This window comes from Trichogramma pretiosum, unplaced genomic scaffold (genome assembly GCF_000599845.2).
Source record: "Trichogramma pretiosum strain Unisexual culture from Peru unplaced genomic scaffold, Tpre_2.0 scaffold15, whole genome shotgun sequence".
NCBI lineage: Eukaryota > Metazoa > Arthropoda > Insecta > Hymenoptera > Trichogrammatidae > Trichogramma > Trichogramma pretiosum.
In genome coordinates, this window is record NW_019641686.1 from 2,598,647 (window position 1) to 2,624,485 (window position 25,839).

General features: G+C 38.4%; 6 protein-coding genes across 14 annotated transcripts; 3 read left to right on the forward strand and 3 right to left on the reverse strand.

Moving 5' to 3' along the window:
* The first annotated feature begins 933 nt into the window (after positions 1-933).
* LOC106657325 (zinc finger CCHC domain-containing protein 24-like) lies at positions 934-5,369 on the forward strand. Of its 8 annotated transcripts, none has more exons than XR_001339507.2 (6): positions 935-1,406; positions 2,673-2,913; positions 2,997-3,245; positions 3,339-3,515; positions 4,049-4,518; positions 5,345-5,369. XR_001339507.2 is itself a non-coding variant. In XM_014378768.2 (5 exons), the coding sequence occupies exons 2-5, from the start codon at positions 2,752-2,754 to the stop codon at positions 4,172-4,174; spliced, it is 702 nt and encodes a 233-aa protein (XP_014234254.1). In that variant the 5' UTR covers positions 934-1,406; positions 2,673-2,751; the 3' UTR covers positions 4,175-4,941. The 8 variants fall into 8 exon arrangements, 6 of the variants coding, with proteins under 6 accessions (XP_014234254.1, XP_014234251.1, XP_023317028.1 ...); XR_001339508.2 differs by lacking the exon at positions 5,345-5,369 and adding an exon at positions 3,587-3,709 and having other exon boundaries at positions 4,049-4,125; XM_014378768.2 differs by lacking the exon at positions 5,345-5,369 and having other exon boundaries at positions 934-1,406; positions 3,351-3,515; positions 4,049-4,941.
* A 39-nt stretch (positions 5,370-5,408) lies between these two features.
* On the forward strand, positions 5,409-6,890 carry LOC106657324 (proteasome subunit beta type-4). The gene is made up of 5 exons (XM_014378764.2): positions 5,409-5,610; positions 5,867-6,073; positions 6,146-6,292; positions 6,366-6,564; positions 6,640-6,890. Exons 1-5 carry the CDS (start codon positions 5,471-5,473, stop codon positions 6,745-6,747), a joined length of 801 nt encoding a protein of 266 aa, XP_014234250.1. The 5' UTR covers positions 5,409-5,470; the 3' UTR covers positions 6,748-6,890.
* A 271-nt stretch (positions 6,891-7,161) lies between these two features.
* On the forward strand, positions 7,162-10,655 carry LOC106657338 (etoposide-induced protein 2.4 homolog). The gene is made up of 6 exons (XM_014378786.2): positions 7,162-7,816; positions 8,063-8,241; positions 8,349-8,604; positions 8,950-9,290; positions 9,369-9,443; positions 9,512-10,655. Exons 1-6 carry the CDS (start codon positions 7,805-7,807, stop codon positions 9,597-9,599), a joined length of 951 nt encoding a protein of 316 aa, XP_014234272.1. The 5' UTR covers positions 7,162-7,804; the 3' UTR covers positions 9,600-10,655.
* Positions 10,656-10,859: 204 nt separating this feature from the next.
* Positions 10,860-12,765, reverse strand: LOC106657351 (transforming growth factor beta regulator 1). Of its 2 annotated transcripts, none has more exons than XM_014378807.2 (5): positions 12,186-12,765; positions 11,885-12,113; positions 11,543-11,819; positions 11,254-11,473; positions 10,860-11,174 (listed from the first exon to the last, which is right to left on the reverse strand). In XM_014378807.2, the coding sequence occupies exons 1-5, from the start codon at positions 12,306-12,308 to the stop codon at positions 11,004-11,006; spliced, it is 1,020 nt and encodes a 339-aa protein (XP_014234293.1). In that variant the 5' UTR covers positions 12,309-12,765; the 3' UTR covers positions 10,860-11,003. The 2 variants fall into 2 exon arrangements, with proteins under 2 accessions (XP_014234293.1, XP_014234292.1); XM_014378806.2 differs by having other exon boundaries at positions 11,543-11,822; positions 12,186-12,756.
* Positions 12,766-13,471: 706 nt separating this feature from the next.
* Positions 13,472-18,442, reverse strand: LOC106657328 (phospholipase ABHD3-like). The gene is made up of 7 exons (XM_014378773.2): positions 17,584-18,442; positions 16,036-16,205; positions 15,184-15,394; positions 14,727-14,839; positions 14,401-14,632; positions 14,154-14,319; positions 13,472-14,062 (listed from the first exon to the last, which is right to left on the reverse strand). Exons 1-7 carry the CDS (start codon positions 17,734-17,736, stop codon positions 13,881-13,883), a joined length of 1,227 nt encoding a protein of 408 aa, XP_014234259.1. The 5' UTR covers positions 17,737-18,442; the 3' UTR covers positions 13,472-13,880.
* Positions 18,443-19,258: 816 nt separating this feature from the next.
* Positions 19,259-24,397, reverse strand: LOC106657389 (phospholipase ABHD3-like). The gene is made up of 7 exons (XM_014378902.2): positions 23,771-24,397; positions 22,582-22,751; positions 21,922-22,132; positions 21,246-21,358; positions 20,833-21,067; positions 20,576-20,741; positions 19,259-20,498 (listed from the first exon to the last, which is right to left on the reverse strand). The coding sequence occupies exons 1-7, from the start codon at positions 23,870-23,872 to the stop codon at positions 20,314-20,316; spliced, it is 1,182 nt and encodes a 393-aa protein (XP_014234388.1). The 5' UTR covers positions 23,873-24,397; the 3' UTR covers positions 19,259-20,313.
* Positions 24,398-25,839: the final 1,442 nt, after the last annotated feature.

Consider the following 25,839-nt stretch of genomic DNA (forward strand, 5'->3'; position numbering starts at 1 on the left):
GCTATGATATCTCAAGGCTCTTGAGCTTTCGAATGGAAGCTTTCGTTTCTTAACGCTAGTAAATATGCCACTATTTGGTCAGAGCTGGTTTTCCTCATTGTAGCACATATCGCATTCAAATTTTCACGCTCAAGAGACTTTGATAAAGTTATTATATTAACAGAGAAGAATATTTTTACTGTTTTCGCCGAGCAGCTGTATAAATCTGTTATCTGTGTGTTGCACGTGGTTATTGAAGTTTGCTTTTATGATTCGCAGTTGTAGTTGAGAGCTCGACCAACTGAACTTCAATAAACTGCAATTTCCTGTGTACCACCAAATGATTTTAATTTATACAAATACCATTTACAATTAAAAACGTTAAAATGTATGAAAGAATTATTGTTTTAAGATAATGTGCGTTATTGATATACAATTATTGCTTCTGAATGAAATAAAAAATGAAAAAAGATCGTTGTTAAATAATATAACCGCATCAGTAAAAATATTTAATCGAGTTTCAAATAATGTTTTATAAAAATATTAAAACGGAGACCTTTTAAAATTAATTTATCGTAGAGTCAGATACGTTTGTAACGCGTTGCAACTGGCACGATTGAATTCCTAAATAAAGGATAAACCGAACACTTCAAATGTATTTAGACGTGGAAAATAAGAATAAAAAACTTGTTAAAAAAAGAATGTAGAAATGAAGATTTGAAAAGAAAGTGAAAAGAATGATTGAATGATTGGTCGCAGGCACCGATCACAACTTTTTATTTAGTCGCAACAATGCTAGTAGTCGATACGCGCAGCACATACGAGCACGTGCATCTATAATACCTGTATATGGGTGTGCATGTATATTATTATATAAACAGTGAGGCAAACTGCGTGAATAAAGAAGCAGGCATGGGCCGGCGCAGAATTACGAACGAGCGTGCAGGCCAACACACGATAGCACCCGCGCGCGCCAGATCATGCTCGAGTCTCGAGTCTTGCCTGACTCTCCGTGTTCGATGTGGTCCAGACGCTCTCGACTTATTGCCGCGCGCCGACTCTGCATCCCTCACTCCCGTCGATGGCAGTTCCGTGCCGACTTATAGCGACGAGTGGCCCATCTTGTAATACAATTACCGACGGCTCGCCATGTGATTTCTTCCGTTTGCAATGATCGGCTCATGCATTACTTCTTACCAATTTCTCGTTCGCGTTGTAATGTGCCGCGTTAAAAGTACCAAAAAGTAAATAGCCTTTGGAATCGTGGCATGACTCGAGATTCTGCTATTTTTCGCCTCCCAACGCACTGTCAGCTGCAACTGCTCTCGCAAGCAAGTGAGAGCTTTCGTACAAGTTTAAGGCTGAAATACGCAGTTCGAACGAGATCAAAGCTAAAAACGACGCTTCTGTAAATTGCAGCCCCGACGGTGAGTCAACAATCTAATTTTTTCCTCTTTTTCCTCGCATTTTAGCACGTAATTCTTATCGATAATTACGGAGATTTGACTTTAACGTGCGTGAATATTCGCGCACGAAGCTTGAGCAAATATGCATGTGAATGGTACATCGAAAGTGCGAGAAAAGGCCAAAAATACCCGAGCTCGATTGCGCCTCGGAGTATCATTATATAGTGAGCGTCTCCTCGTACAGACGCGCGCGGCAACTTGCGCTTCGCTCGACTCTTTTCAAGAATTACGCGTACTGTCTTATATGTTGGATACAGCGAGACGCTACTCATCGTGCGTGTTTATTCGCTTAAAAAATAAACCCTACGCCTATATTTGCGATTCGCGTACGTGTCGTATTCGGAAAAGTGGATCGTCGATATCGGCATTGCTCGGTCAGTTGCGCACGGAGGCAATATCGAAAATCGACGCTTTTATTTTGCACTTGATTTTCAAGCCATTTTAGATTTTGACGCTGGCGAGCTTGTAAGCGTAAACAATAAACATCGTAATGTTTTTAAAGTTCGCGGTACTCGTTCGAGCGCGTTTGAGAAAAACGATTAAAAATGCGCGAGGCACTTAATCAATGTCAAATACGCGCGATCTCGCTTGCTACTATATATACACATATATTATAAAGTTTACTTCCGAGAAGCCGATAGCCCATACGAACGACGGATGACGTCGCGCCCCGCAATGCCGCAGCTCGCTCGTGTACGCGCAATAAAATTTCAAATCGGAAACGTCGCGCATTTACTGCGACGTCGTATATACATTACCTAAATATATTATATTACGCCACGATAAACTTGCGTGCCTTCCTTTAGATCATTTATGCGTGCGCTTACATATCGATAAAGAAAGTACATTCGATCCTTGAGTTAGCGAGCTTACGCGTAAGCGTCTGTTATTCGTCAGATTCGACTTTTATTTATGTAGCACATATCGATGCGTGCCGCGACGAAACAATCAAGTTCGAAGGGCTTTGTGTGGCGTTACGACTCTTCTACGAATGTAAATCAAAACTCATGAGTCGTTCAACTGTATACCTCGAGCTCTACGTTCATTTTATGCCAGCGACGACGAGTTCTTTCTTCGACTGGATATTGAAAAAAAAAGTTACTTTTTCCCTGAATTTTGTTGTTTTTCTTTACGATAAAATTCGTACAAATCTTTTGGATTTTTCTCAAAGTTACGATCAAAAAACCACATTAATATTCAATGATTCTACCGTCATTTCGTTTGCAGATTAATAATCTGTAACCCATATAGTACCAAAAAAGGCATTAGAATATGGAGACCTAAAAGCTTCAAGCGGCACTAAAGCATGGCTAGCACTGCGTGCCACCCGTATCAATTTCAACATCAACATCTGCCGCACGAGGTGGCCAACAACAATCGTCTGCATCAGTGCAATTATCTTTATTTCAAAGTTGCCGAACCAGCCATCCAATCGCCGAGAAGAGATTATCTTCAAAATATGGACCAGGTAGATTCAGATTATTCAATTTTATTTTCTAGTTTGTAAAATTGATGCTAAATTGTCAAGCGATTCTGTGATTCTTGTTTCAGCTACAGAGTGAATTTCAACGGCTTGGCTGGTGGAGCAGAGCATCACCGATGCAGCCTCATCATTTACCTCAAGTTAATAATTTATTCAATGATGTGAATATTAAAAATAAGAACTCTGGTTTATCTGAAAGTTTTTCCGAATTATTAAACGACCTATCGATAAATTCAAAACCGCTAAAGAAACCCCCTGCAAGTTATATGTGTCACTCGTGTTTTAGGAAAGGTCATTACATCAGAGATTGTCCGCAAGTGAGTTTTTAAACCTTTTTGGCTAGCTTTGTCATATACCAGATTTTAACGAAGCGTCTATATCAGCTACGAGAGTAATCATGTAACGAATAGAAATTGTTGCAGGCTCATCCCAAGGGAGAAGGTCGAACGCCTTACCAAGGCAAGAAACGTTGCTTCGGCGAGTACAAGTGTCCCAAGTGCATGCGTAAGTGGATGTCCGGAAACAGCTGGGCAAATATGGGCCAGGAGTGCATGAAGTGCCGCATCAACGTTTACCCCCACAAACAAGTGAGAATAATTTGCTGTGTCGTATACAAAAGTTACTCGCACAAATGTACATTAATGGAACCTAATTAAAGTTATGTTCAAGGTCGACCGCGAGACCTATGAGTGAAGCCGGGATTTAATGCTCGCGAGTCTCCAAATTCTTCATCGATTCGCGTGTGCTCGATTTGATTATTTTCCAACAACCTACTTGTATTGTGTGTAACCCAATTGTGATGACGAGCTTGCAAGCAGCTTTTCAAATTTAACATGCATTAACATAAGAGGCTCGAAATAAATGCTTATTTTTCTACTGTATATTGGAGTATTAATTAATTTTTTTGTGAAAAAAACTGAGTTCTTAGTGCAGCAATTTAATTGAATCGAATTTCGAGCTTTTTCTGTACATTATGCACATAAACTTTTGCAACTTGCCTCTTTTCTATAATTTCTTCCGCATATTGTACATTATCCAGCATATATAACACATCGCTGCGATCTCACTTCTATACCTTTTTCTCCATCGTTTTATTTAATTATTCATCCACGTATTTCAGAGACCTTTGGAAAAACCTGATGGCTTGGATGTATCGGACCAGAGCAAAGTTCACCCTCAGAATCTCTGTGAGAAATGCAAAGAACTTGGAAGTTACTGCAGGCGAGAACAAGATTCAATAATATGATTATCTAAAGGAATTTTCATTCAATGTTAAAAATTATCAGAGATATTTTTTTACCTAATACCATTGTAAGAGTCAATGTGCCGTTATACATAGCATTTATAAATGTACAGTGAATTTTTTGTTCGTAGTATGAATGATTAAGTGATTAACTATGATGATACATACTAAAGATTGAGAAAATATGTATATAATAGTCACTATGTAGAGTTGTTTGTACATGTTTCATAAAATTATCTACATGTTCAAAGTATGACGATATACTAAAATGTAGTTATGTATAGTACATTTTTGTAAGACTTATAACAGAATCCAGTTATTTACAAGAATAGATCTGGTAAAGTAAAGTAAGCATTTTATTTTGACATTTAAACATGACAATTTTATCATAGAAAACAGAAATGATTTCAAAACCAATAATAATCATTCTAAATTTATGAGAATTTAAACAATCATCATTTTACATCTATTAAGATGGAAAATTATCTACTATTACAAAGTTTTATCTTTTTTAAACGCATAAATCAATTATCAACATGTACTTATTGTCTGATTAAAATACCTGATATTGGTGTTTTTTAAATTATTTTTCATGAATTTCTAGTGAGTTAGTTCTAATAAATCATATTAATATCAAATTAAATCAATTAAATCAAGCATGTACATTTGAGATGAATCAATTCTGACTCAAACCAGAATGATTTATAAAATTTGGAAATATGTAATTCAAATGTATAAAAATTTCTGGCGAAAAATCAATAAATCCTAAATCTAATTGTAGCACATAATTAAATTTTACGCCTTTTTCTTTTAATTTCTAATTAAATTAACGTTATCTTATTGGTTCGTTGCAATATTAAGTTCAATCGCTTTTGACGCGTTTATAAAATCATAAAAAATCATGGTATGTGAAGATTATTTTTGAAACTGTTTCCAAAATATACTCTTATATGTGTTCAAAAATGTATTTTCCGAATGATCATTTTAAGAGCTGGAAATTTTTATTTTGTGAATTACATTGCAAAGATTATTCACTTTTTTTGCAAAATTCAATGCACAATTACGTTGAAAATTATGTCAACAAGAAGTATAATTATTAATAAAGTTTTTATAACTAAAATTAACAATTGCAGCAGAATGTTCAGAAAAATTGCCAATTTTGAATTTTCGCAGACTTAAATCTTAATACAGATTTGCGACACGGCGCCGCAGAAGCATATTCTGCGCAGCGCAACTGTGAAATCTAAGTTTTGCCGCAGCCTCGCAGGTTAGGGACGATGACATTTAAATTTTGCAACAATGTCGATGCCGAATAAAGCTGATTGTTTTAGTTCATTGCCTTTTTGGCAAAACGGCCCAGCTCCTGGTGCATTTTACAATTTTCCAGGAACAGCAGCGTCGAGCTCCAATTACAATGATTGCGGCATTCAAAGGACTCAGTAAGTTAATTATTGCAAATGTTTATCAATACGATACAACTTGCGATACAAGTAGCATGAAGTGACCGATTTATCTCAGGTTTTCCTGAGTGTTTGAGTCGAAATTCATGCTTAAATAAATATTTTGAACTTTCTACGAATCATTGACTGGAAATTTTGAAGATTCTTACAAATGCTTGAAATTAAAAAATATCATCCATGTAACCTCTAACAATTTCTACACATTAATCATTTTTGTTTCTTTTCTATTTTATAGAACTCCGATGGTTACTGGAAGTTCCGTAATAGGAATTCAATATAAAGATGGAATCATAATTGCTGCTGATGTATTGGCATCATATGGATCCCTTGCAAGATTTAGGAATTGTGAACGTGTTATGAAAGTTAATGATAACATTATTCTTGGTGCTGGTGGCGATTATGCTGATTACCAATATCTTAGAAGCCTCATTGAACAAAAAATGTATGATTTATATATTCTAAATGATTTCTTTTATCAGTAACACAAGTAATAATGAAAATTAATTCTTTATAGCATTGATGAAAAATGTCTGGATGATGGATTTACATTGAAACCTAAATCTCTGCATTGTTGGTTAACCAGAGTTATGTACAACAAAAGGTCCAATTTTAATCCTCTGTGGAATAACTTTATCATTGGTGGCATTGAGGATGGAAAACCGTAAATAATTTCTACAAAATATATAGAATCAAAATGTTACTTTTGTATTGATAACTTCAAATTTTATTTCCAGATTTTTAGGTACTGTAGACAAATTAGGAACTGCATTTTCTGATCCTGTGATTGCTACTGGATATGGTGCATACTTAGCTACTCCTATTTTAACAAAAGCTTATGATGCTAATAGTCAAATGACAGAAGAAGAAGCTACAAATCTAATCTATAAAGTAATGCAAGTTCTGTTCTACAGAGATGCTAGATCTTTCCCCAAGGTAATATATCAATAAAACTTTTTTTGAAAAAATATTTTACAAATAAATTAACTTTCAATAATTTTTCAATTTTAGTATCATCTTGGAGTTATTTCAAAAGAAAAAGGAGTTGAAATCAGAGGTCCAATTGAAATTGAACACAATTGGGAAGTATCCACAATGGGACGTAATCAACTCAGATAAATAGTGAATTACTTATAAGTTGGTTGTGAACCATTATATTATATTATTCAAAAATTTTTCTACATCATCAATTTCCAAAAGTTTGTCTAATTAACAAAACTGTTAAGAATTATAATTTTTAAATAAAGTGTCTCCTTTAAAAAGTGCTTGTCAATTTATTGAAGCTGATAACTGAGAATTATGTTTAAGAATTATGTTATAACATCTGTAGTAATATAGGGCTCAACAGTATGGATGCATGCATAGTGCAAAGTCACAACAGCTGCATTCCTCAAAGACTATAGGCTGTAATTTTTTAATATAAAACATTAGTTATGTACATCGTGAGCAGCTGGCTCGCAGTTCGTCGTGTGCCGACACCTGACGGCAGACACTCGGACAATTTCTAATTAAATGCCAGTGAAATCGGACGTCAGTCCGAGCTCCGCATTGAGGAAAAGCCTGCTTCATTATACATGTAAACGTAATCGTATATCGTGCAAAAAGCATACTCCACGACACGCGGAGTCACTCTGCGCGGTAATCATTTATAGTCATAGATCATGGTCTTTGAAGCGCAGTCCGAGACAGCTGCTCGCGCTTCTCTGATGACTGCTGCGCTCGCTTGCTCGGCCGTGTGACACTTGACGTGACGCAGTGAAAAAGCAACAAACGAACGGCTCAGCTCGCCTCCTCCTTTCCACGGCGCTCGAAAATTCGATCCTTTGTCGTTGTCGTGCGTGCGTAGGTAGAGCATTCTGCTCAAACGTCACTGCCAACCGTGTAGCAGGAAAAATAAATATAGTTTAGCCGTACTTAGTAGTAAGGAGAGTCTAGTTATTGGAGCTTTGCGTGATAATCTTTAGATAGTGATCAACACGAGTGCCAATCGACGGAGCGAAGAGGATTTGTATCGTTGGCCGTTTCGTTGTTGCGTGCACACCTCATAATATACGCAACATTACTGAAGAAGATGCGCAGTGGTCATTGCCACCTCTGTTCTCTACTGCACGACAACACCATTCTGTACCATCAACGCAACACTTGTTATAAACATTAGCCGGTATCTTTCAAAATCATGAACGTCGCCGTAAGTATTTCATGATCTTCGACAATTCGCGTTAATATTTTTAGAATGAAATTTTTACGACTTTTTTCCTACATTTGGATTCATGGCATGTTTCCCACGGTCTAAGATTATTTGAGGAAAGATCTGTAATGCCCGGTTGGATAGAATCCAACTGGCTGCTGCATTACAGTTGTACTATCTATGCACAGACACATTCGTGATTTATGAGCTTTTTTGCTCAATGCTCCATTATTTTCTATTTTGCAGGGCATAATTGTCGCCATGTGGCGCGGTTTCCTCGATAGCCTGAAGGGTGGTTTGGTCCTTTTTTCTATGGACAAACAGATTAATGATAGAATGAAAAAGATATCACTCAAGACTGATGCCAGACGAAGAGATAGTACTGTTGTTGGACAGAGTCCAGCCAAGTTTTCCAAGAACCATAGGTACAGTCAATTTTTACTTTAAATACTTCACTTAGTGGATTAATATTTTCATTATAGATTTTTTATTATCTATGCTTTTTTAAAAAATTCATTTACTTTTATTTTAGAGAATCTAAAGTTTTGAAAAGAACAATTCAATGTTGTGCTTTGAATGGAGGACTTTGTTGGGCTAGCATAATAGTTTTTGAGTATATTGTTTTACCATCATTAAAGTACATATTAACTACAATATTTGGACAATCACCAGGCATGGGTATGCTTATTTGGTCTTGGACAAAGCCATTTCTGAGCATAACATTTAGTACTATATGGGTTCTACCATTATTTATTCTAAGCAAAGTAGTCAACAGTCTATGGTTCCAGGTAAAATAATTGTACTTTTTATTTAGCAATACATATATACAATTCAATGATACACTTCCAATGAATAATTTCATGTTCTTTTTTTAACTGAATTGTAACAATTTCATTTATTTATATTAATAGTTTTTTCGAATTTTTAATCATTTTCTTCTCTAAAGAGTTACATAATATATATGGATGAATTTTCATTGATCATCAATTTTTTTAAATTTAATTCTAATGAATTACATAAAATTTGATTTAAACTATAATTTTAATGAACTTTATAGATAATTTCAACAATTATTCTAAAAAATTATTTGTCTAGAATTAAATAATGAATATAATAAATTTTACTCATTATAGGACATAGCAGATAGTGCATACAGGTATCGACAAGGGAGACCTGTATTTTTATCAATTAGCAAACTTATTGCAGATATGCTGTTCAGTGTGTTAGTGCAAGCCCTATTTTTGGGTCAAGGTGTGTTGGTATCTAAAGTTCCATTACCACCCATTGGAGAAGCTCTTGCACTAGTTCACATGTGCCTTCTTTATGCTTTGTATGCTTTTGAATATAAGTGGTACAACATGGGTTGGGAATTGCACAGACGATTAACTTTTATTGAATGTAACTGGCCATATTTTGTTGGATTTGGTTTACCTTTAGCAATATCAACTAAACTTGCTGATTCATATATTGTGAGGTAAGTGATATTAAATAATATTTTCACTATTGAATTGTGTTGTTGGCTAAAATTGAAATTTTTTTCTTTTTCTTTCAGTGGATGCGTTTTTTCCATTCTATTTCCTTTGTTTATTGTAAGCGGGAACGAAGCCGAACCTGTCACAGATGTTTGGTAAGTTTACTTAATGTTTAAATAACAAATAAAATATTTTGAATGCTATAAATGAATATTTTTTATAGTGACTGCCCACTCAAATTGTTTTCTCCTGTTGTTGCTATTGCAAATACCTTATTTAATAAAACAATTGGGCCAGCTAAAAAGCGGTGACAAGAAGACGTTTTGAATCTTTTACAAAACCCATTAAGTTAAAACTATTGATAATTTTTGTATCAAGTAAATTTTCAATGACTTTTGATACTATATGGCGTTATAATAATTATATATAATATATAATGTGATAAATTTATTGGGTATTTACAGTGTAATTAATGTTGATGAGCATTATGAAATAAATCTTGTAAATACGCAATTATACAAGTACTGATATAGATGGTTTAACAAATACACTTAAGTATGTTATAGTGTATATATATGAAACATATTTTATGCCAATGCAGATATATTTTATCAATTTTTATGAGCTAAACTTCGCTGTTCAGATAGTAATTATTGAAGCTACAAAAATCAGAGTTGCAATTGTTTGAGAGAGCTAACTTATTAATCAATTGGGCATGTGCTTATCTTTTAATGTATTACTTTAAATACATAATATTGTAAATGAAAATTTCAAGAATGAATGATATTTTAATTAAATTTAAATTGTTTATTTGCTGCGATTGTGCAAAAATTGTATTGTATTATCGCTTTTTTGATAGTTTATTTAGTAAGAAGTACTTTATTTTTGTAATTATTAGCTAGTCATTCATTTACTTTAAAATTTTATCAATCAATTGTTTTTTGCTTAAATATTGATGAAATATTTTTGAATAATTGCTATAAAAGCATAGAGAATAAAAATGTGTGAACCAATATTATACATTGAAGTTACTATATTTGTATATAATGGGTATTGCTTAGAAACTAATATTATTAAATATTAGAATTGCTGTTCAAGACTTTTGTTATTTATGTTAATTTTGTTACATTACTTAATCAGTCTATTGATTTTTGATCCACTTTATTAAATGATTCTAACATTTGATTTATATATTGTAATGTTTTTAAAATAAATTGAATGGCAAGATTCAAAATGAAATTATTATAGAATTCACTTTAAACAACTGAGACATGAAGTGATTGTTCTTGAAGTATGTGATACATCTTAAATATTTTGCCTCATAAAACTCTTTATTTAATGAATTGATTAAGTTTCAGAAAAAAAAAGAATTACCAAAGTTTTTATAAATGTTTTATATTGGTCAATTTACTCTGATAAACTTGTGAATATTGATGGAAATGATCTTTTGTAACAACGATTATTTATGCTTTACATATAAAATGCCATGAAAAAAACTTAAGAGAATAAAAACATTAACATTTTTGAAAGAAAATAAAAATTATAATTAATAAAATGTATTTTATTGGTGCCAAGAATTTTTTGTATGATCTATTTAATTGAATAAACATTTTTTACACTAATTATACTTGAAAAAGTTAATTTCTCATTATGTACATACTCAATCCTTAAAATTAAATTTCGTTTTAGAATTTCATAATTTGTTTAAGCAATCATTAAGAAAGAAGTCCTTGAAAATGTATTATGTCATTAGGAATTTCTTGTTTAATAGCAGGATATACAGAAGTTAGAGAGTAATGCCGGTGTAAGGCTGTAAAATCTAGGCTTGGATCGTTTTCTTCCTCAGTTGCAGGACTTGTGTCTCTGTCTGACAAGCTTTTTTTAATCTTGAAGGAAAAACAAAAGTAAAAATTAGTATTTGAGTTATAAAATATCACAAATTTATATCATAAGAATAAACATTACTGCAAATTTTTGTTGCTTATAATTTGCTAATTTTCGAGTCCCTGGTGAACTTTGAATAAGATTTTGAATAGTTGGATGAGAAATGCCAAAAAAATCTGCTCCTTTAGGAGTTATAGAACTTAAGCTAGGCGAAATAGCTGATAATAATCTCCAATGACATTCATCAGGAGTAGATCCAACTAAAGGTTGATCTAAATCACTATCCGAAACAATTTCAAACCTAAGAGATAAATTAAAATTAGTGTCATAATTATGTAAAACCTGAAGAAAATCATATGTCAAGTCTCACCTTGGTTTAAATCCTCCATCTAAAATTTTACAAGTATATAAACTTTTAACTCTAGCATCTTTAAGACTAGCATAAGCTCGAGTACTGCAATAACCTATTGGAAATATGAGATCTTCTGTATGATAAGCTGGTTTATCAGCTACAACATCTCCCAAAGAAAACACCGTTAGATCGCCTAAGGATATAGGAAATATTGGTCTGCCATGAACATCTAATGGTATTAGTTGGACAACTTTTCGTGCTGTCTTGCTATTTTTCTTTGGTTTTTGCTTAGCTTCTACTAAAAATTAAATGAAAATGTTAGGTCAATCAAGAGTATAATTTCCAGTACCAAAAAATTACCTGATACTTCTGTTGGAGTTCGTTTTTTTACAATTTTCTTAGGGGTACTGATTTCAATAGGAGGCACAGGTGAATTGGAGTTTCCAATTTGTGTTTTAGTGGTCAAAGTAGGAGGTTCAATTTCTCCTTGAAATAAATTAAGTTTTTTTACTAACATTAAGCGTTCTTCTTTGCTAACAGCAAGACTGTTTTGCATGTCTGCAACTTGATCACAGAGAGCTGAATTTTCCTGTAACCGAAAAGTTGATTATGAATTGTAGCAATCGTAAAATAATCGCGAATAAAATGATCCTTTACTCACAAACACTAGATTTTTTATCCATTTTTTCAATCGCTTCAGTTTCTTCTTGTACAAAAGGTTCTCTTGATAATCCTTATTTCGGTAGGTTCCACTGTAATTAGTGGTGCCGTACGCGTTCGACATGCTTGACGTTTAGAATAATCACTATTTTTTCTCAACGTTCAGTATTTACGTGTACAACGAAGCGCGTCAAAATCGTGTTTATACAAAAGCTCTGCGAGGATAACCTCTAGAAAACAATAACAGAGCCATTGACATTTACCGCTGCTGTGGGATGCGGTTTGACATTGGCGTTGCAGAAAGCTTCTGCTGTACAGGCGCAGTGCATTGTGCGCAGTGATCTTTTTTGTATTGACTACTGTTAACTGTACAGTATACACTCACAACTCGCAAGTGGTTGTTCCGTATTATATATTTGTATCGCAAGAAAACAACCCCCGTACTGAATTTAAGAAAGCGCTGTCAACGAATGACGTCAGTCGGTTATAACGCATCGGTGCTAAATATAAATTAGAGCGGAAAATAAAGCAAGGATGAAAAAAAGGCTCGTTAAACTTTTCATCTTAATATGGTATATAAGAAGATATTTTATTTTCTTGCCTTACACGTTATAATATATTTTAAAATTATTCGTATTAACTATAACGCTTTCATATATTTATTTAGGTGTATCATATATATGTACAAGTACAAATAATTTTATTTATAGTCTTAGCTTATAGGCACTTTTATCTATAAATATTATGTGTCTAGTTTTAGGTATGAATACGTTATAATCGGAGAAAAACGAGCGCAACGTGTACTTTTAGGTAAAGTACGCGCGACACTCGTATTTTTTCACCTCACTCTTATTAATTCTATCGTATACGATGATTTTGTGATCAAAATGCTACATGAGCATCGGCGATCGCATTTATCGTATAAAAATTAAGATAAAGTATTTGTCACTTTTAGCGTGACTCACACAACGATCAAAAACCATTCATTCTCTCACTCTTACCCAACTAAACGTGTATTTCTAGTACGACATAATAAATGCATGAGTAACGAGCTTCATTGTGTCCTCTGCATCTATAGATTCGTAAACCTATTTCAAACATTCGCGAGCATTGCCGGCAAGCGTCTCTATACTTTATAAGTTTGTGAGAACAATTTTTAATTATTGATTGCAGCAAACGAAATTCAACTCCGTTATAACCGTGAGAATATCACATGTGCATGTACACATTATTTATTTTTTTATATAATTACTGTTATTATATACTTATATTTTGTAACTTGATCGGTGAATTAATTAAATGCTATTTATTGTAACTTTATTGTAAATTTGCCGTCGAACAAGTTAAGCCAGCTTACTTGATCGATATTATTATATTATTAAAACATTTTCTTCCTCGTTTATATAAATTGATTTATCTAATTTACAATAGATCATGTATGATTAAAAGAAATTGTCCAGTGACGAATGTCCATATTTCAAAGCCTTTGCTGGTACACAATAATATAATAACATTATCTTGTAATTGCGCATTAAATGCTTGGCCCTAATGTATCAAAGTAAAATTATTCATTGCCTCGCGCCCGCAGAGATTGCGTGACGACGAGGTAATATACGAATCTTATGAATGGAATCGAGTCTTTTATTGAGGAAAATTCGCTTGAAATCAGTTATTTGTCGCATGCGGCCCCTCGATTTTAAAAGGCTGGATGTCCTTTTTTGGCTGTAAAAACGGCGGTGAAGTACTGGGCGAACACTTTGCCTATGTACTGCTCCTCCTTGAGCGGCCAGAAGCCCTCGAGGAAGCCGATGTGTCCGCCTCTCGATGTCACGACCATCGCCACGTTTTTCAGTTTGCTCGCCTCCTCCAGAGGTATAGCTGCACGGATTTAACAGCGGGTCAAATGTTAATTTTCAGTCGTTATATATCGAACGCATAGGTGAGGGAAAAATGACGAGGTCGATCGTACCTTGCAACGGCTGAAACGGATCATCCGCTGCGCCAAGACACAGCAGGGGTATCTCGACGAGGTGCAGCTTGTCGTGCAGAGACGCGCACGTGTAGTAATCCGCCGCGTCTCGGTAGCCAAAGTGCCTTGAGGTGAAGCTCTCGTCGAATTCTCGGACGGTCTTGCTCTGCCAATCGTACGCGTGTAAGAAATACAAAAATTTCATTTTTACATGTTGATCGAATCAATAATGAGCGGCGCCACAAACCTGATAAACTTTATTTAAATCTAAATCTTGGAAGCTCTCCTCGCCCACGTGACGCCTCAGTATTCTTTGTAGATTATCACAGAGGTACTTGTTGAGTAATAAATTAATGTAGGGCTTTTCGATGCTCTTCGTGGCCTCGAAAATGTTCATTGGCACGGATATGATGAGGGCCGCCTTCAATTTGCCATAAGCGTCGCGGCCGTACTTGGCCAGGTAATTGCCCAACAGTAACCTGCAGGCGCGAGAAAAGAGGAAAAGCTCGGGTCGATCGATTTTCCAGGCTGCAATTTTCTACTATATTATTCACGCGAGCGCGTGTAACTTACCCTCCCATCGATATTCCCGTCGCTCCCAGTGAGATGTGAGGATGTAGTTTTTTCACGTGATCGATAACCTCGGCCAAATCTTCGTAGCTCGTGGCGCAATAAAATCTTGGTGTCTAGACAAACGCAAAGAATGCATTTAGATAAGAGAGAAACACGATCAATTCCCCTTTTCGCTCGCTTGATTGATAGGGCTCTCGAGTATTTTTCCCCGTTACTTTGCGTATATTGATTTTTTTTTCTCTCCGATCTCCCGGCGGCAGCTTAGTATCAAAGCTCAATAAAACGGTCTGCCTCGGTAATCTCTGAGATATAATACATTTCTTTCATAATGTAAATGTGCAACAAAATGAAATTATCGCACGAGCGCGCGTCGTGCGTATTTTATCGTGAGAAATTATGGCTTTTACGATAAACGACGCAGCTGCAGAAATTATACTTGTAGTTATTAATGTCGTACCTTAATTTTTACACCTCCCATGCCTCTGTAGTTGAAAATTACGCACTTCATGCCCGAATTTCGAGCCGCAAACACTAGGCACTTGATATATTCCGCTTGGCTAGCTCCCGTCAAGCCCGGCAGAATAATGACGATTGGCGACGAGTTGGAGGAGTTTTCTTCTGCCCAGTCGAGGGCTACCTCGCCGCCGTCCGATAAAGTGAGTAATTCTCTGAAAATAGCAGAACGAGACTTATTGTGGCATTTTTATTGCAACGAATAAGGAATATGAACAAAATGACAATGAACCAAGTGAATCTATGTATTAGTGAAGCCGGGTTAGGTTGAAACTTCATTTTTCTGAAATTTAATTTAGAAAAATCAATATTCTGAGCAACGCAATTGGAGCCAATAATGCAAGTGGCAAAATCTTTTTCTCGGTATTTTTATTATACGATGTAAGTAAACAATAACTTTGAATAATTGCCAATAATGTTCAACTATTGATTTTGAATACACGTGGTATGTCTACCAGCTGGAACTTTATTTTACGCCAAGTCGATAAATTTTAGCGTCATTTGTCCATATATAGAAATGTTTTTATTTCACCCGCAAAACTTGTGCATTAGATTCAAGTCTGAACTTGTGACATCATTTTTGTTACATCAAGAATAAATGACATGTTCACTTTTACATTTACGTCAGTTTTCCGCTGACTTGCTCAGAAGTAGACGTTTTATTATTTAATTTCAAAGATTAATCAGTCCTTAAAAGATTCACTTGACGTGCTTAATAGCTTAGGGAAAAATACAAGGGAAACAAAAGGTAGAGCAAATTGCTCGTCGTACAAATGCGCAAAGATGAAGAATTTACCGGCGATATTTCATGTGTGGCAGTACACTGGCACGCACGACGCTCGCAAATATCGTTTGAGCCCTCGACTCGAAGCACCATAAAGTCGGCCAGAATTTGCTCTTCAGTATTGGCACGTTTTCAACGAGAAAATCATAAAATGGACCCTCTGCGCAGACCAGCAGCGGTGTCTGTAACAAGGCTCAACAAAAAAACAAAGATAAGCAAGAAAATAAAGAATGAATAATTGCATCGATGAAGAATAATAAAAAAAAAAGAGCGAAAGAAAAGAATGTGTGAAGTAGTGGATGGCCGATAACGAGCGTGAAAGCGAATAATTTTTTCAATGCATATATGTTTCGCGTCGTAGCTGACGGTGGATGGCCGTAAAATGTTTTACGCCATGCTGCTTCGCAAGCACAATATCAGCATGCGTACCATGCACGCGATTGAAATACGTGTCGTAGGCATGTAAGATTACCCGGAGCATATTGCAAGTATTAACTTTTGATCGATGAATATAATGGGCTCCCGGCACATGAGCCGAGCGTGTATATGATTCAGTGCCAGCTTGTATTTGTTACATACGTATACAAACCAGAATAACAAATATTAAATTAATCACGCAACGCGGCTGAACTTGAAGGGAATCAATTTTTTTATACTCTTCGGCGCTGTAACACGTGTACGCTGGCCAATTATGTGTGTACGTGCATTTTTTATGCATGAATCGTGCCTTTCAATGTCAAATACTAAGCTCAATATGCATAAATAAGACACCTTCGCCGATGCCGATAGGGTTGAATCGTTGAAAAGTATCATGTATTTTGAAAATTCATTTGATTCAATAGTCAGTTTAATCAACATTATTTAGAGCCAAAGAGTCATTAAGACCTTAGAATTCGAATTATCCACGACAACTTGCGATAAGATCGGGCTTTGCAAGTGCTGATCTCGTTAAAATTTTTATTGAATCGATTGATATACGCAGGCAACGATTCGCGAGCGTAGTATTACACACATTGGAGTTTTTTTGCAGCTATATGACCCGCGATTTTTCTTTTATCTCCGTGTATGCATTATTCACGTATTCCCGACTCGGCGGTTATAATATCAGCCGACGAATAAATAATGATCGATCAAATTCGTTCGATACATACAGTGCAGCTCGTGCATTGATGAGCACGCGCTCATATTTATACGTACGTCGTTATACATTTTTCGCGCAAAAATATGTGTGAATATGCAGCGTCTGTGAACGATAAGAGAGAGCGAGAATTTTTCAATGAATCGTATAATTCGGCAAATTGAGCAATTTCACCGCTTGGACGATCTCATTGAACGATGTAATTTTTTCTCGCTGCATCGCCTACGATATTATGACGTGTATGAAGCGTGGGCCGGTGTTGGGAGCTATTAGTGCGGTGTCCTACTATGGAGCGGAAAAAGTAGACGAGGAACTACTACCGGTCAGATAATGCGTACAGGCTGCAAAGGAAGGACGCGTGAAATGGTCGAGTAAAAAAGCCAATAAGGAAAGGTAAGAAGGAATAGATGCTGCAGACTCACTTTGACAACTTCGAAGAAGTAATAGGCGCAGAAGCCGAGTCCAAAGAGGGCCCCGCAGCAGTACTGGGGCACGCAGAGGGCGCACTCGAGCAGGCTGATGGGAATGATGGCCTTGATGCCCTCGATGACTTGGCGACCGATTTCCAGCTCCATGATTACGTCTCCGGCAGCAGCAGTGGGCCGCAGTCCGTCTTTATTGGCTGCGGGAGCGAGAGCTTACGGGCACGCGTCGAGGCTAATGAGGAACTGGCAGCAAGCCCGTACGCCTCGGGTCGCACTCGAAAGCGAGTCAACGGGGGGTACTTGCGAGAGTGCTCGCAAGATGTGGCGCAGCTTTCACCTCCGGAATGGTCGAGTCGCTACATTTTTGATAGACAAAACAAACACTGGATCGCGAGCACGAGGGCGTTGAGCACGAGTGCTTGGGAGCTTTTTACGGGCGCACTAGTTTTATAGGCACTGCTGGTGGTGCGCTCAACTGTCACTGATGCCACTGCTCCACTGCCACTGCCGTTGGACTCGGTATCGACGCAAACGGACGGACTGGCTAGTGCCTCTTCACGCTGTACCTGCAACACGCGCACAGCAGCGAGAGAATCGCGAGCTTTGGTCGCTGCGGGCGCATGACTTACAATACCCGCACGTACATGGGCAGAGAGAAAGAGAGAGAGAGAGAGAGCACATACAAGTATGCAACGTCCAGTCGTTTGTACGCTCCGTGCAATAGCTCGTCGCGTATGAGCACACACATGCATACGCTACCCTCGTCTCTGGCTGATGCTTTAACTGCGCTATATAGATGCAGTGCGCGCGCGTACACTGCTATCTGTGCCGCCACCGCCACCACTTCCAGTGGCGCGAGTCACGAGCACGTGTACCGCAGCGAAGCCGACGACATCTTACAGCGGCCCGAAAGCTCCGACAACGAGCCTGCAAGCGCACCAGTGCAAATCTGCGCCACGCGTTTATGTAGCGGTCGATTTTCCCTACCCTCGCGAGCGAAAAGAGCTTTGTGAGCAGCCGCCACCGCCGCTCTACGTTTTTTCTTCTTCTTCGCTTTTTTTTTAGAGCAGCTGAGTGCACGCGCCCTTGGCTGCGACTGCTCGCCAAGGCGGCACTCGCTATTACGTGCTGCGGCCGAAAGCTCCGCTCCGCTCGAGAGCCAAGGGTTATTGTGCATTATTGCGAATTCGCGAATGCTTACGTAGTACCTACGTATGCGAACAAACCTAAATACGTATATGTATTTTCGGCCCGAGCTGCGACAAAGCTCGGATATCGCACTTTTGTGCACTTGCTCGCGCGAACATAGCTGCACCGTGCCTAGGTACACACGAGATCGATATATATGCGCGACGTGTGGCCTGCTCTAAGTGTGCCTCTATATAAATATCTCGCAACTCGTTCGCGAACTCTTACAATGCCGCGAGCGGCTCCTTTATTTATTCATTGCGACTCCTTAAATATACCGTTTGCCTTACATCCGAATGAAATTAAAAACAACAATTTTACCAATAGTACTCGCTTGTTTCGATTCCAACACCTCACGGACAAATCGTTCATTTACAAGTAGCTTATGCAGAAATATCCTGATGACAAATACTTTATCTTTTTGCCTTTGTCAAAGGTCCATTTACAACGTGCCGGACAAAAGAAATCTACTACATTTTTTAGGTTCATTGTCGTAACAAATTTATTCAAGTTCATTGAGCAGCTATTTGTGCTTACAAAGGTCAAGCATAACAGTTTTCTAATCCAATTTTTAACAATTGGGACTACGCTCTACTTTCAACTACCCTGTCCGTTATTTTCTATCTAAAATAAATATAACAATACACTCTATTTTAATAAGAAGCAGACAATAAAATATTAAATAAAAATAGGTACGAAACGATGTTAAATAATTAGATATTGAATAACAAATAAATAACATATGATTATGAAGAAGGTGCTAGCATCAAAGAAAAAATAAAAAATTTCCACCCCCGAGTTCTGGGCATTTAAACAGAATATTTTTCTGAACAACTATAAAAAATATTAACACAAAGCTTATTATCAGAAAAATACTCTATACGAATCCCAAAATTCGACTCGGCAAGAGTTTTATCACTTCATTCGGGTTGACATCAACTTGTGCATTTTAATGGTAATGTAAATATGTCTTACAAAGAAAAAAATATTGCACTTTCCACGCTTTCGACCAATTACAATCACTTTCATATCACTGACGAATTTTCACATTCGAGTCTTATTATCACAAAGGGCAAATAAAATTAGTAATTAAAAAATACAAAATGTACATTTAGTCAAAAGGAGCTAAATTATATGAATTTTTATGTACTCCTCGGAGTATAAATGTTCTCCCGATGATCATTTCACAGCTTCATTTATCGTCGTTAAAACGTTTTCATTGTGCGATTCGTTACGCATAAATGTTTCGTATAAAATCTTGGCAGGATTAGGACGATTCTATTTTAATTACATGCAAATGGAATCGCTCGTTTAATTCTCAATTGCGGCAATTCCTTCATAGCTATACAGATGGCCTTATTATGACTCTCTCGTATACTATGCGTAATTTTTTTTTTTTTACCTGGACTAGTTAACGATTTTTCCGCTAATATTGGGCTAGACTTTTACCGCAAGAGTATAAAAATGTTAATTTTGCGATTATTTTGTAAAAACTAAATCATTTATACAGTTGCTCGTGATCGTGACAGGTGCTGGGTTCTAACTGCGGAAAAAATGTTCATTGTCCTGCGAGAAGACACCGGAGAAAAATTGCGAGAATATTTTCCCCATGTATTGATCTTCTCGGATAGGCCAGATGCCCTCGAGGAAACCGATGTGGCCGCCTCGCGAGGTCACGATCATGGCGACGTGCTGCGTCTCACTGACTTCTTTGAGCGGTAGAGCTGTGTCGAAAAACGAAAACTCGTCATTATTTTTGTGCGCTAATCGCAAATGAAATTAAAATAAAAGCGAGGCATACCTTCGAGCGGCTGGAAAGGATCATCGGCTGCACTCAAACATAGCAAGGGCACTTGAATCTGATGGAGCTTGTCGTGGGCTGTTGCCACGGAATAATACTCGTTGACGTCTTTGTAACCGAAATGCCTCGACGTAAAGTAATCGTCGAATTCGCGAACAGTTTCGCTCTGTAAATCAGATACAATTACACGGTAAATAGCGAGGGGAACAATTGAATCGTGCAAAGCCGAAGAAAATAACTCAACACGCATACTATACCTTGAATATCGTATCGAAGTCAAGATTCCATTCTTCCATGTCATTGGCCGCGTGGTGTTTCACGTTTCTTCTCAGATTGCCGCACAAGTGCTTGTTGAGCATCAAGTTGAGGTAAGGCTTCTCGATGCTCTTGGTAGCCTCGAAGACGTTCCAAGGCACGGAGATGGCCAGGCCGGCTTTGAGCTTGCCGATCGCGGCTCTGCCTCGCTGAGCCAGGTAATTGCCGAGAATGAGACTGTGCGTGGGTGAACAACAAATTCATTAATTAAAAATCGGCCATCTGCGCACCGAGGGTATACGTGCATAGAACTGTGACCGAGCTTACAGTATACGCTTGAATAATAAATCGCCGCTCGAGAATTGCTCGAGTTTCGTACAATAGAAAATAGCTTTGAAAGCGCACGCATACATACCCTCCCATTGAGATGCCAGCGCCGGCGACGGGCACGTTCGGATGGAGTCGCCTTACGTGTTCGATAACTTCGGACAGATCCTCGCAGTTTGCCGCGCAATACAATCGGCGAGTCTACGCAAAGCAGACGAGTGTGGATTTGCATCGAGTCAATCATGAAAATTATAACAATCAAAGTTATTTCAAATATTCTCTCTCGTATCTCTCGGAGCTTTCTGTCGATCCGCTTGCTCGTCTGCGGAGCTTTATCGTGTCTGGCTATTCTGTTCTGCCACTGCGTGCATGCATGATTTACACGGTCAAATTAACAGTTGAAAATCGATTGTCGAGAAGATCGCTACTTTGATTCCTTTAACCATTAAAGTTATCGACATTATTGCAATTACGAACCGACTTTGGTCGTTCATTAATACGCGTGAAATAACAGCATCATTCAAATCACGGGCCAGTTTTTATCACAACTATACGAGCTTATGGCTAATCAAATATTTGATAAAAAAATATGCAAAGTCATATAGCGAGACACGAATAAGCGAATTATTACACGTGTATTTATTTTCCGCAAATAAGTCAAAAAATGTCCCATACACTTTTTGCGCCCGAAACAAAAAACGCTACACATCTGCGATGGACAAATTTATTAGCTGTAGCTATTTCTCTACTTATGAAATCCGTACCTTCAATTTAACACCTCCCAGCCCTCTGTTATTGAATATGACGCATTTGATGCCGACGTTTTTAGCCGCATAGACTAGACACTTAATGTATTCGGCTTGACTGGCTCCCGTCAATCCCGGTAGAATTACCACGATTGGCGATGTGGAGCAGCAATTATGCTCGGCCCAGTCCAGCGCTACTTCGCCGCCATCCGACAGTGTCAATATTTCTCTGTAGGCAGATATATATGAATATATTTTATAACAGATTTATATTCAAAATAATAACTACGATTTATTCAAGCTTGTTTTCATTGCCAGATATAGAATATTTTTTTTTCTTCATATTTTGAAGGCTAGTTGGGTCGAAGCGAGAGATCGAAACGTGAATAATTGTAATAACAAATGCAATGATAGGTAGTGGCGGATGTTAATGTTTCCAACGAAGCAAACTAAATGCAGGCGCATTGTGCAACGACGTTAAAATAATGAATAATATTTTACGAAGAGCTCGAGAGGGCAATCAACTCTAAAGCCTCGTGCGAGCAATTCCCAATGCAATTCCAAATCGTTCACGTGTGTCTGTTACGATTCAAGCACTCTGTATCATAGCAAAGAAGAGTAAAGCAAGAAATGAAATTTTTATTTTTTATTTTTTAAAATTTCATTTGAATAACCAACCTGCGGTACTGTATCGCTGGCCACAGTCTCGATCGAAGTAGGCTAGCGAATACCGTTTGAGCTCTCGATTCGAAGCACCATAGCGTAGGCCAGAATTTCGCCTTCAATATAGGCACGTTGTCTTCCAAAAAATTACGCAACGGCCCTTTGGCACAAACTACCAGAGGTTCCTGAAATCAATCGTTAATTCCCAATGAAAAAACGACTACTACACATCGATGAAATCGATCGTCGAACGAGTCTCGTGCGTCCGCACGAACGCGATCGTTATGCAACGCGCCGAGAGCGCAATCTTCAATAATTATAAAAACTGTACCGGTGCATTTTCCAGTGCGTATCGACAATAGTCTATTATCAGTCAGGAAAGCACATAGACACGTGCTCGTAGACAGTTACGACAACTGCTACTGCACTCATCAAAACTACACGCAAGAGCACGTAAGAGAAGCGAGCTCAATAGGAGTTCATACGACTTGTAAATGTGTTGCAAATCAGCAAGGTCAAATTAATAATAATGACAAACTTTGAGAAGCGAGTTTCTTCTTATGCAAAATTCTCTCGTTCGGGCTATACACGCGACCACTAATCGCTGGAGCTTCATTTTTTGTCTCAACTTATTTTAATGCTTTCGATATGCTTATTGAAAAAAGTTTTCCCGAATAGCACGAAGAGAACGCGTGAAAGATTCCAAGTTGACCTCGGACTATGGCATAAATTTAATCACCTTCCGACGAGACGGATTTTGCGTCAATGCTGCGTGGTATCGCTTACGATACCAGTTCGCGTCTCTCGGTTTAGATTGACGGCTCGGCTATTAATGCGATTGTTCTCGATACGTTACACCGATAAGACAATCAAGAATTACGGTTGGGGCTAATATGAGATTCCGTCGTCGACGAAGAATGTACGCGAAAGAGTTTCGTCGACCGGACTTTGGAACGCGCTGCCGTGACTGTTAACTAGGCAGAGCTTTTTTTATTTGGAAAAAAAAATTTGGCGCGACGAGAGCTTGTGGCCGGGCGCGTTTCGCCGATCGAATTGCGAGATCGATCGAGCACGGCTTTTGTTGCATTGCTCGAGGCGCGCACGGGCCTCGATCGATCGGAATCGCGTAGATGTATATTTATAAGCAAGTATAGAAGCTCGAAAGAGAAAAAAGAAGGTAAAAAGACCCAGTTGACTGGCTCACCTTGACGACTTCGAAGAGATAGTAAATGCCGAAACCGAGGCCGAACAGGGCACCGTAATAGAGCTTGGGCACGCAGAGGGCGCTCTCGAGTACGGCAAGCATCGCGATGACGATACGACGGTGCAGTGGCTAGCAGCAGCGGCGGCGGCGCCAACTTATAACACGTAACGATCCAATGCGGCAAGAAGTTGCTGGAGGAGAGGCGGCGGCGGTGACTCGTGCTCGTGCGTCCGAGGACTACAGCGAGGATTCCTTCACTGGCGCGCGACAAAATAGTCGTCAGCGGTTGAGAGGACGCCGCCGCGTCGAGCCGGACTCGGCGATCTTCGAGCCGCTCGCTACGCAGCAGACGACCACGGATACGCCGGAATGACGAGCCGCTGATTTCGGCATCGTCCGCACGCGCGACAAACTGAATTTTTATTACGGGCCTGTATTATTATATGCTACAGAGAATAGATAGCTGGGCTGCTCCGTTCACTGAGAAAGCTGCGCTGCGCCTCCTCCTACACTTGCGTCGCGCTCGAGCGAGCTTCTCGCGCGCAGAGAGTCGACAAATTTGCTCCGCTGCTACGGCTAACAGCAGTATTATATATGTTGCATAGAACACGGACTTGCTCTCCCTCCCTCCCTCCCTGCCTCTCGCTCTGCTCTCTGTTTCGCTCGGCGTCTCCGCTCAATTTGCCCAAGTTCCTCGTGGCTCGACGAGTGACAGACAGCTGGACGGACACTGTTACAAAAGTGACGTTACTGCGACAGACATCGCGTACATGTGAGGCATGCCCCGACTGTCCCGTAGTCGACGCTCACATACAACAGCAGTAGAATTACACTCCAAGCTCGCTAGTGCTGCGGCACGTATATATTGTAACACGTTTTATAGATGCGTGTGCTTTTGCACACATACATAGAGGCAACTCTTGAATGCGTCAGAGAATAGAGATTGCCTGGAGAATTCGCGCTTGCGCTCCCGCTCTCTTCTCTTTGACACTCTCCGCGACCGACGATATAGCTTCTCTGCATTGCACCCATACTCGCAGCCGAGCTGGATTTTTGCGCGCGCTTAATTTAAAATTTCGCTCAATTATTATTAACTGCTTCATTTGCGTTTATTCGTTTTGTTCGGAGGTTTTGGGGCAAAAATAATATGCAAACTCGTTTCACGAATTACTCATGTTAATTTGTTTGTTTCATTTCTAAAATTATTCATGCAAATTAGCAACGAAGGCGTAATATGAATAAATTTTTACGCAGCTAGTGATATATACTCTTATGTTACTTTAATTCATCAAGCTCAAATGTATTTTTAACAATCGACTCGTTCAATTAAATATTAGAAATCAAACAATTCTTATTCCGATTAATTAAATCATATTGTATCAACAAAGGAACAATTGATTTATATTATTTCCTGTCGTCAATCGAACAAAATTGGACGAGCTTGCAAGTTCAAACTCTCTGCTAGGAAGTGAGGATTTTCGGAGAAACGTCAGTGGAGCTCTGATATAAGAACATCAAATTTAAGCCGACAAGACACGTTGTCTAAAAGTATCGGATTAAAGGATAGACTTTGAGGATTCTTTCGTTAGGCTTTCAAATTCGACTCCGAGGTCGAACGTACGAAAAGCTCCCTCCCCATCGGGCTGCAGGCTGTTGACGTAGCCTAAGTAGATAACGGGCTTTTTCGGCGAGACGCTTCGATCGAGACTTTGCGGCTTTTGCGGGTCCTCGTGCAGCCGCTGCTCCGTTATCGATGGTCTTTATACTCTTTCCCATATGACTGAGCCATATACATACTGGCTCCGTTAAAAGCCACACGCAGTGTGCGAAGCAAGGACGAAGAGAGGAAAACAGTTTCGTATGCCGTCGACGTACAGAGGATCGATTATCCCGCTCGCGCGCCTCGAAACATTGATTATGTTCGATTTATTAAGTTTTCAATCTGACTGGCTAAGCACCGGCTAGGCAGCACACGTGTGCGTATGTGTGTATATATAAGCATGTTTGACGCAGCTATTATTATTGGAGCAGCGTGTGCGCTTCCCCGCCCTCCGGATAACTGAGTTATG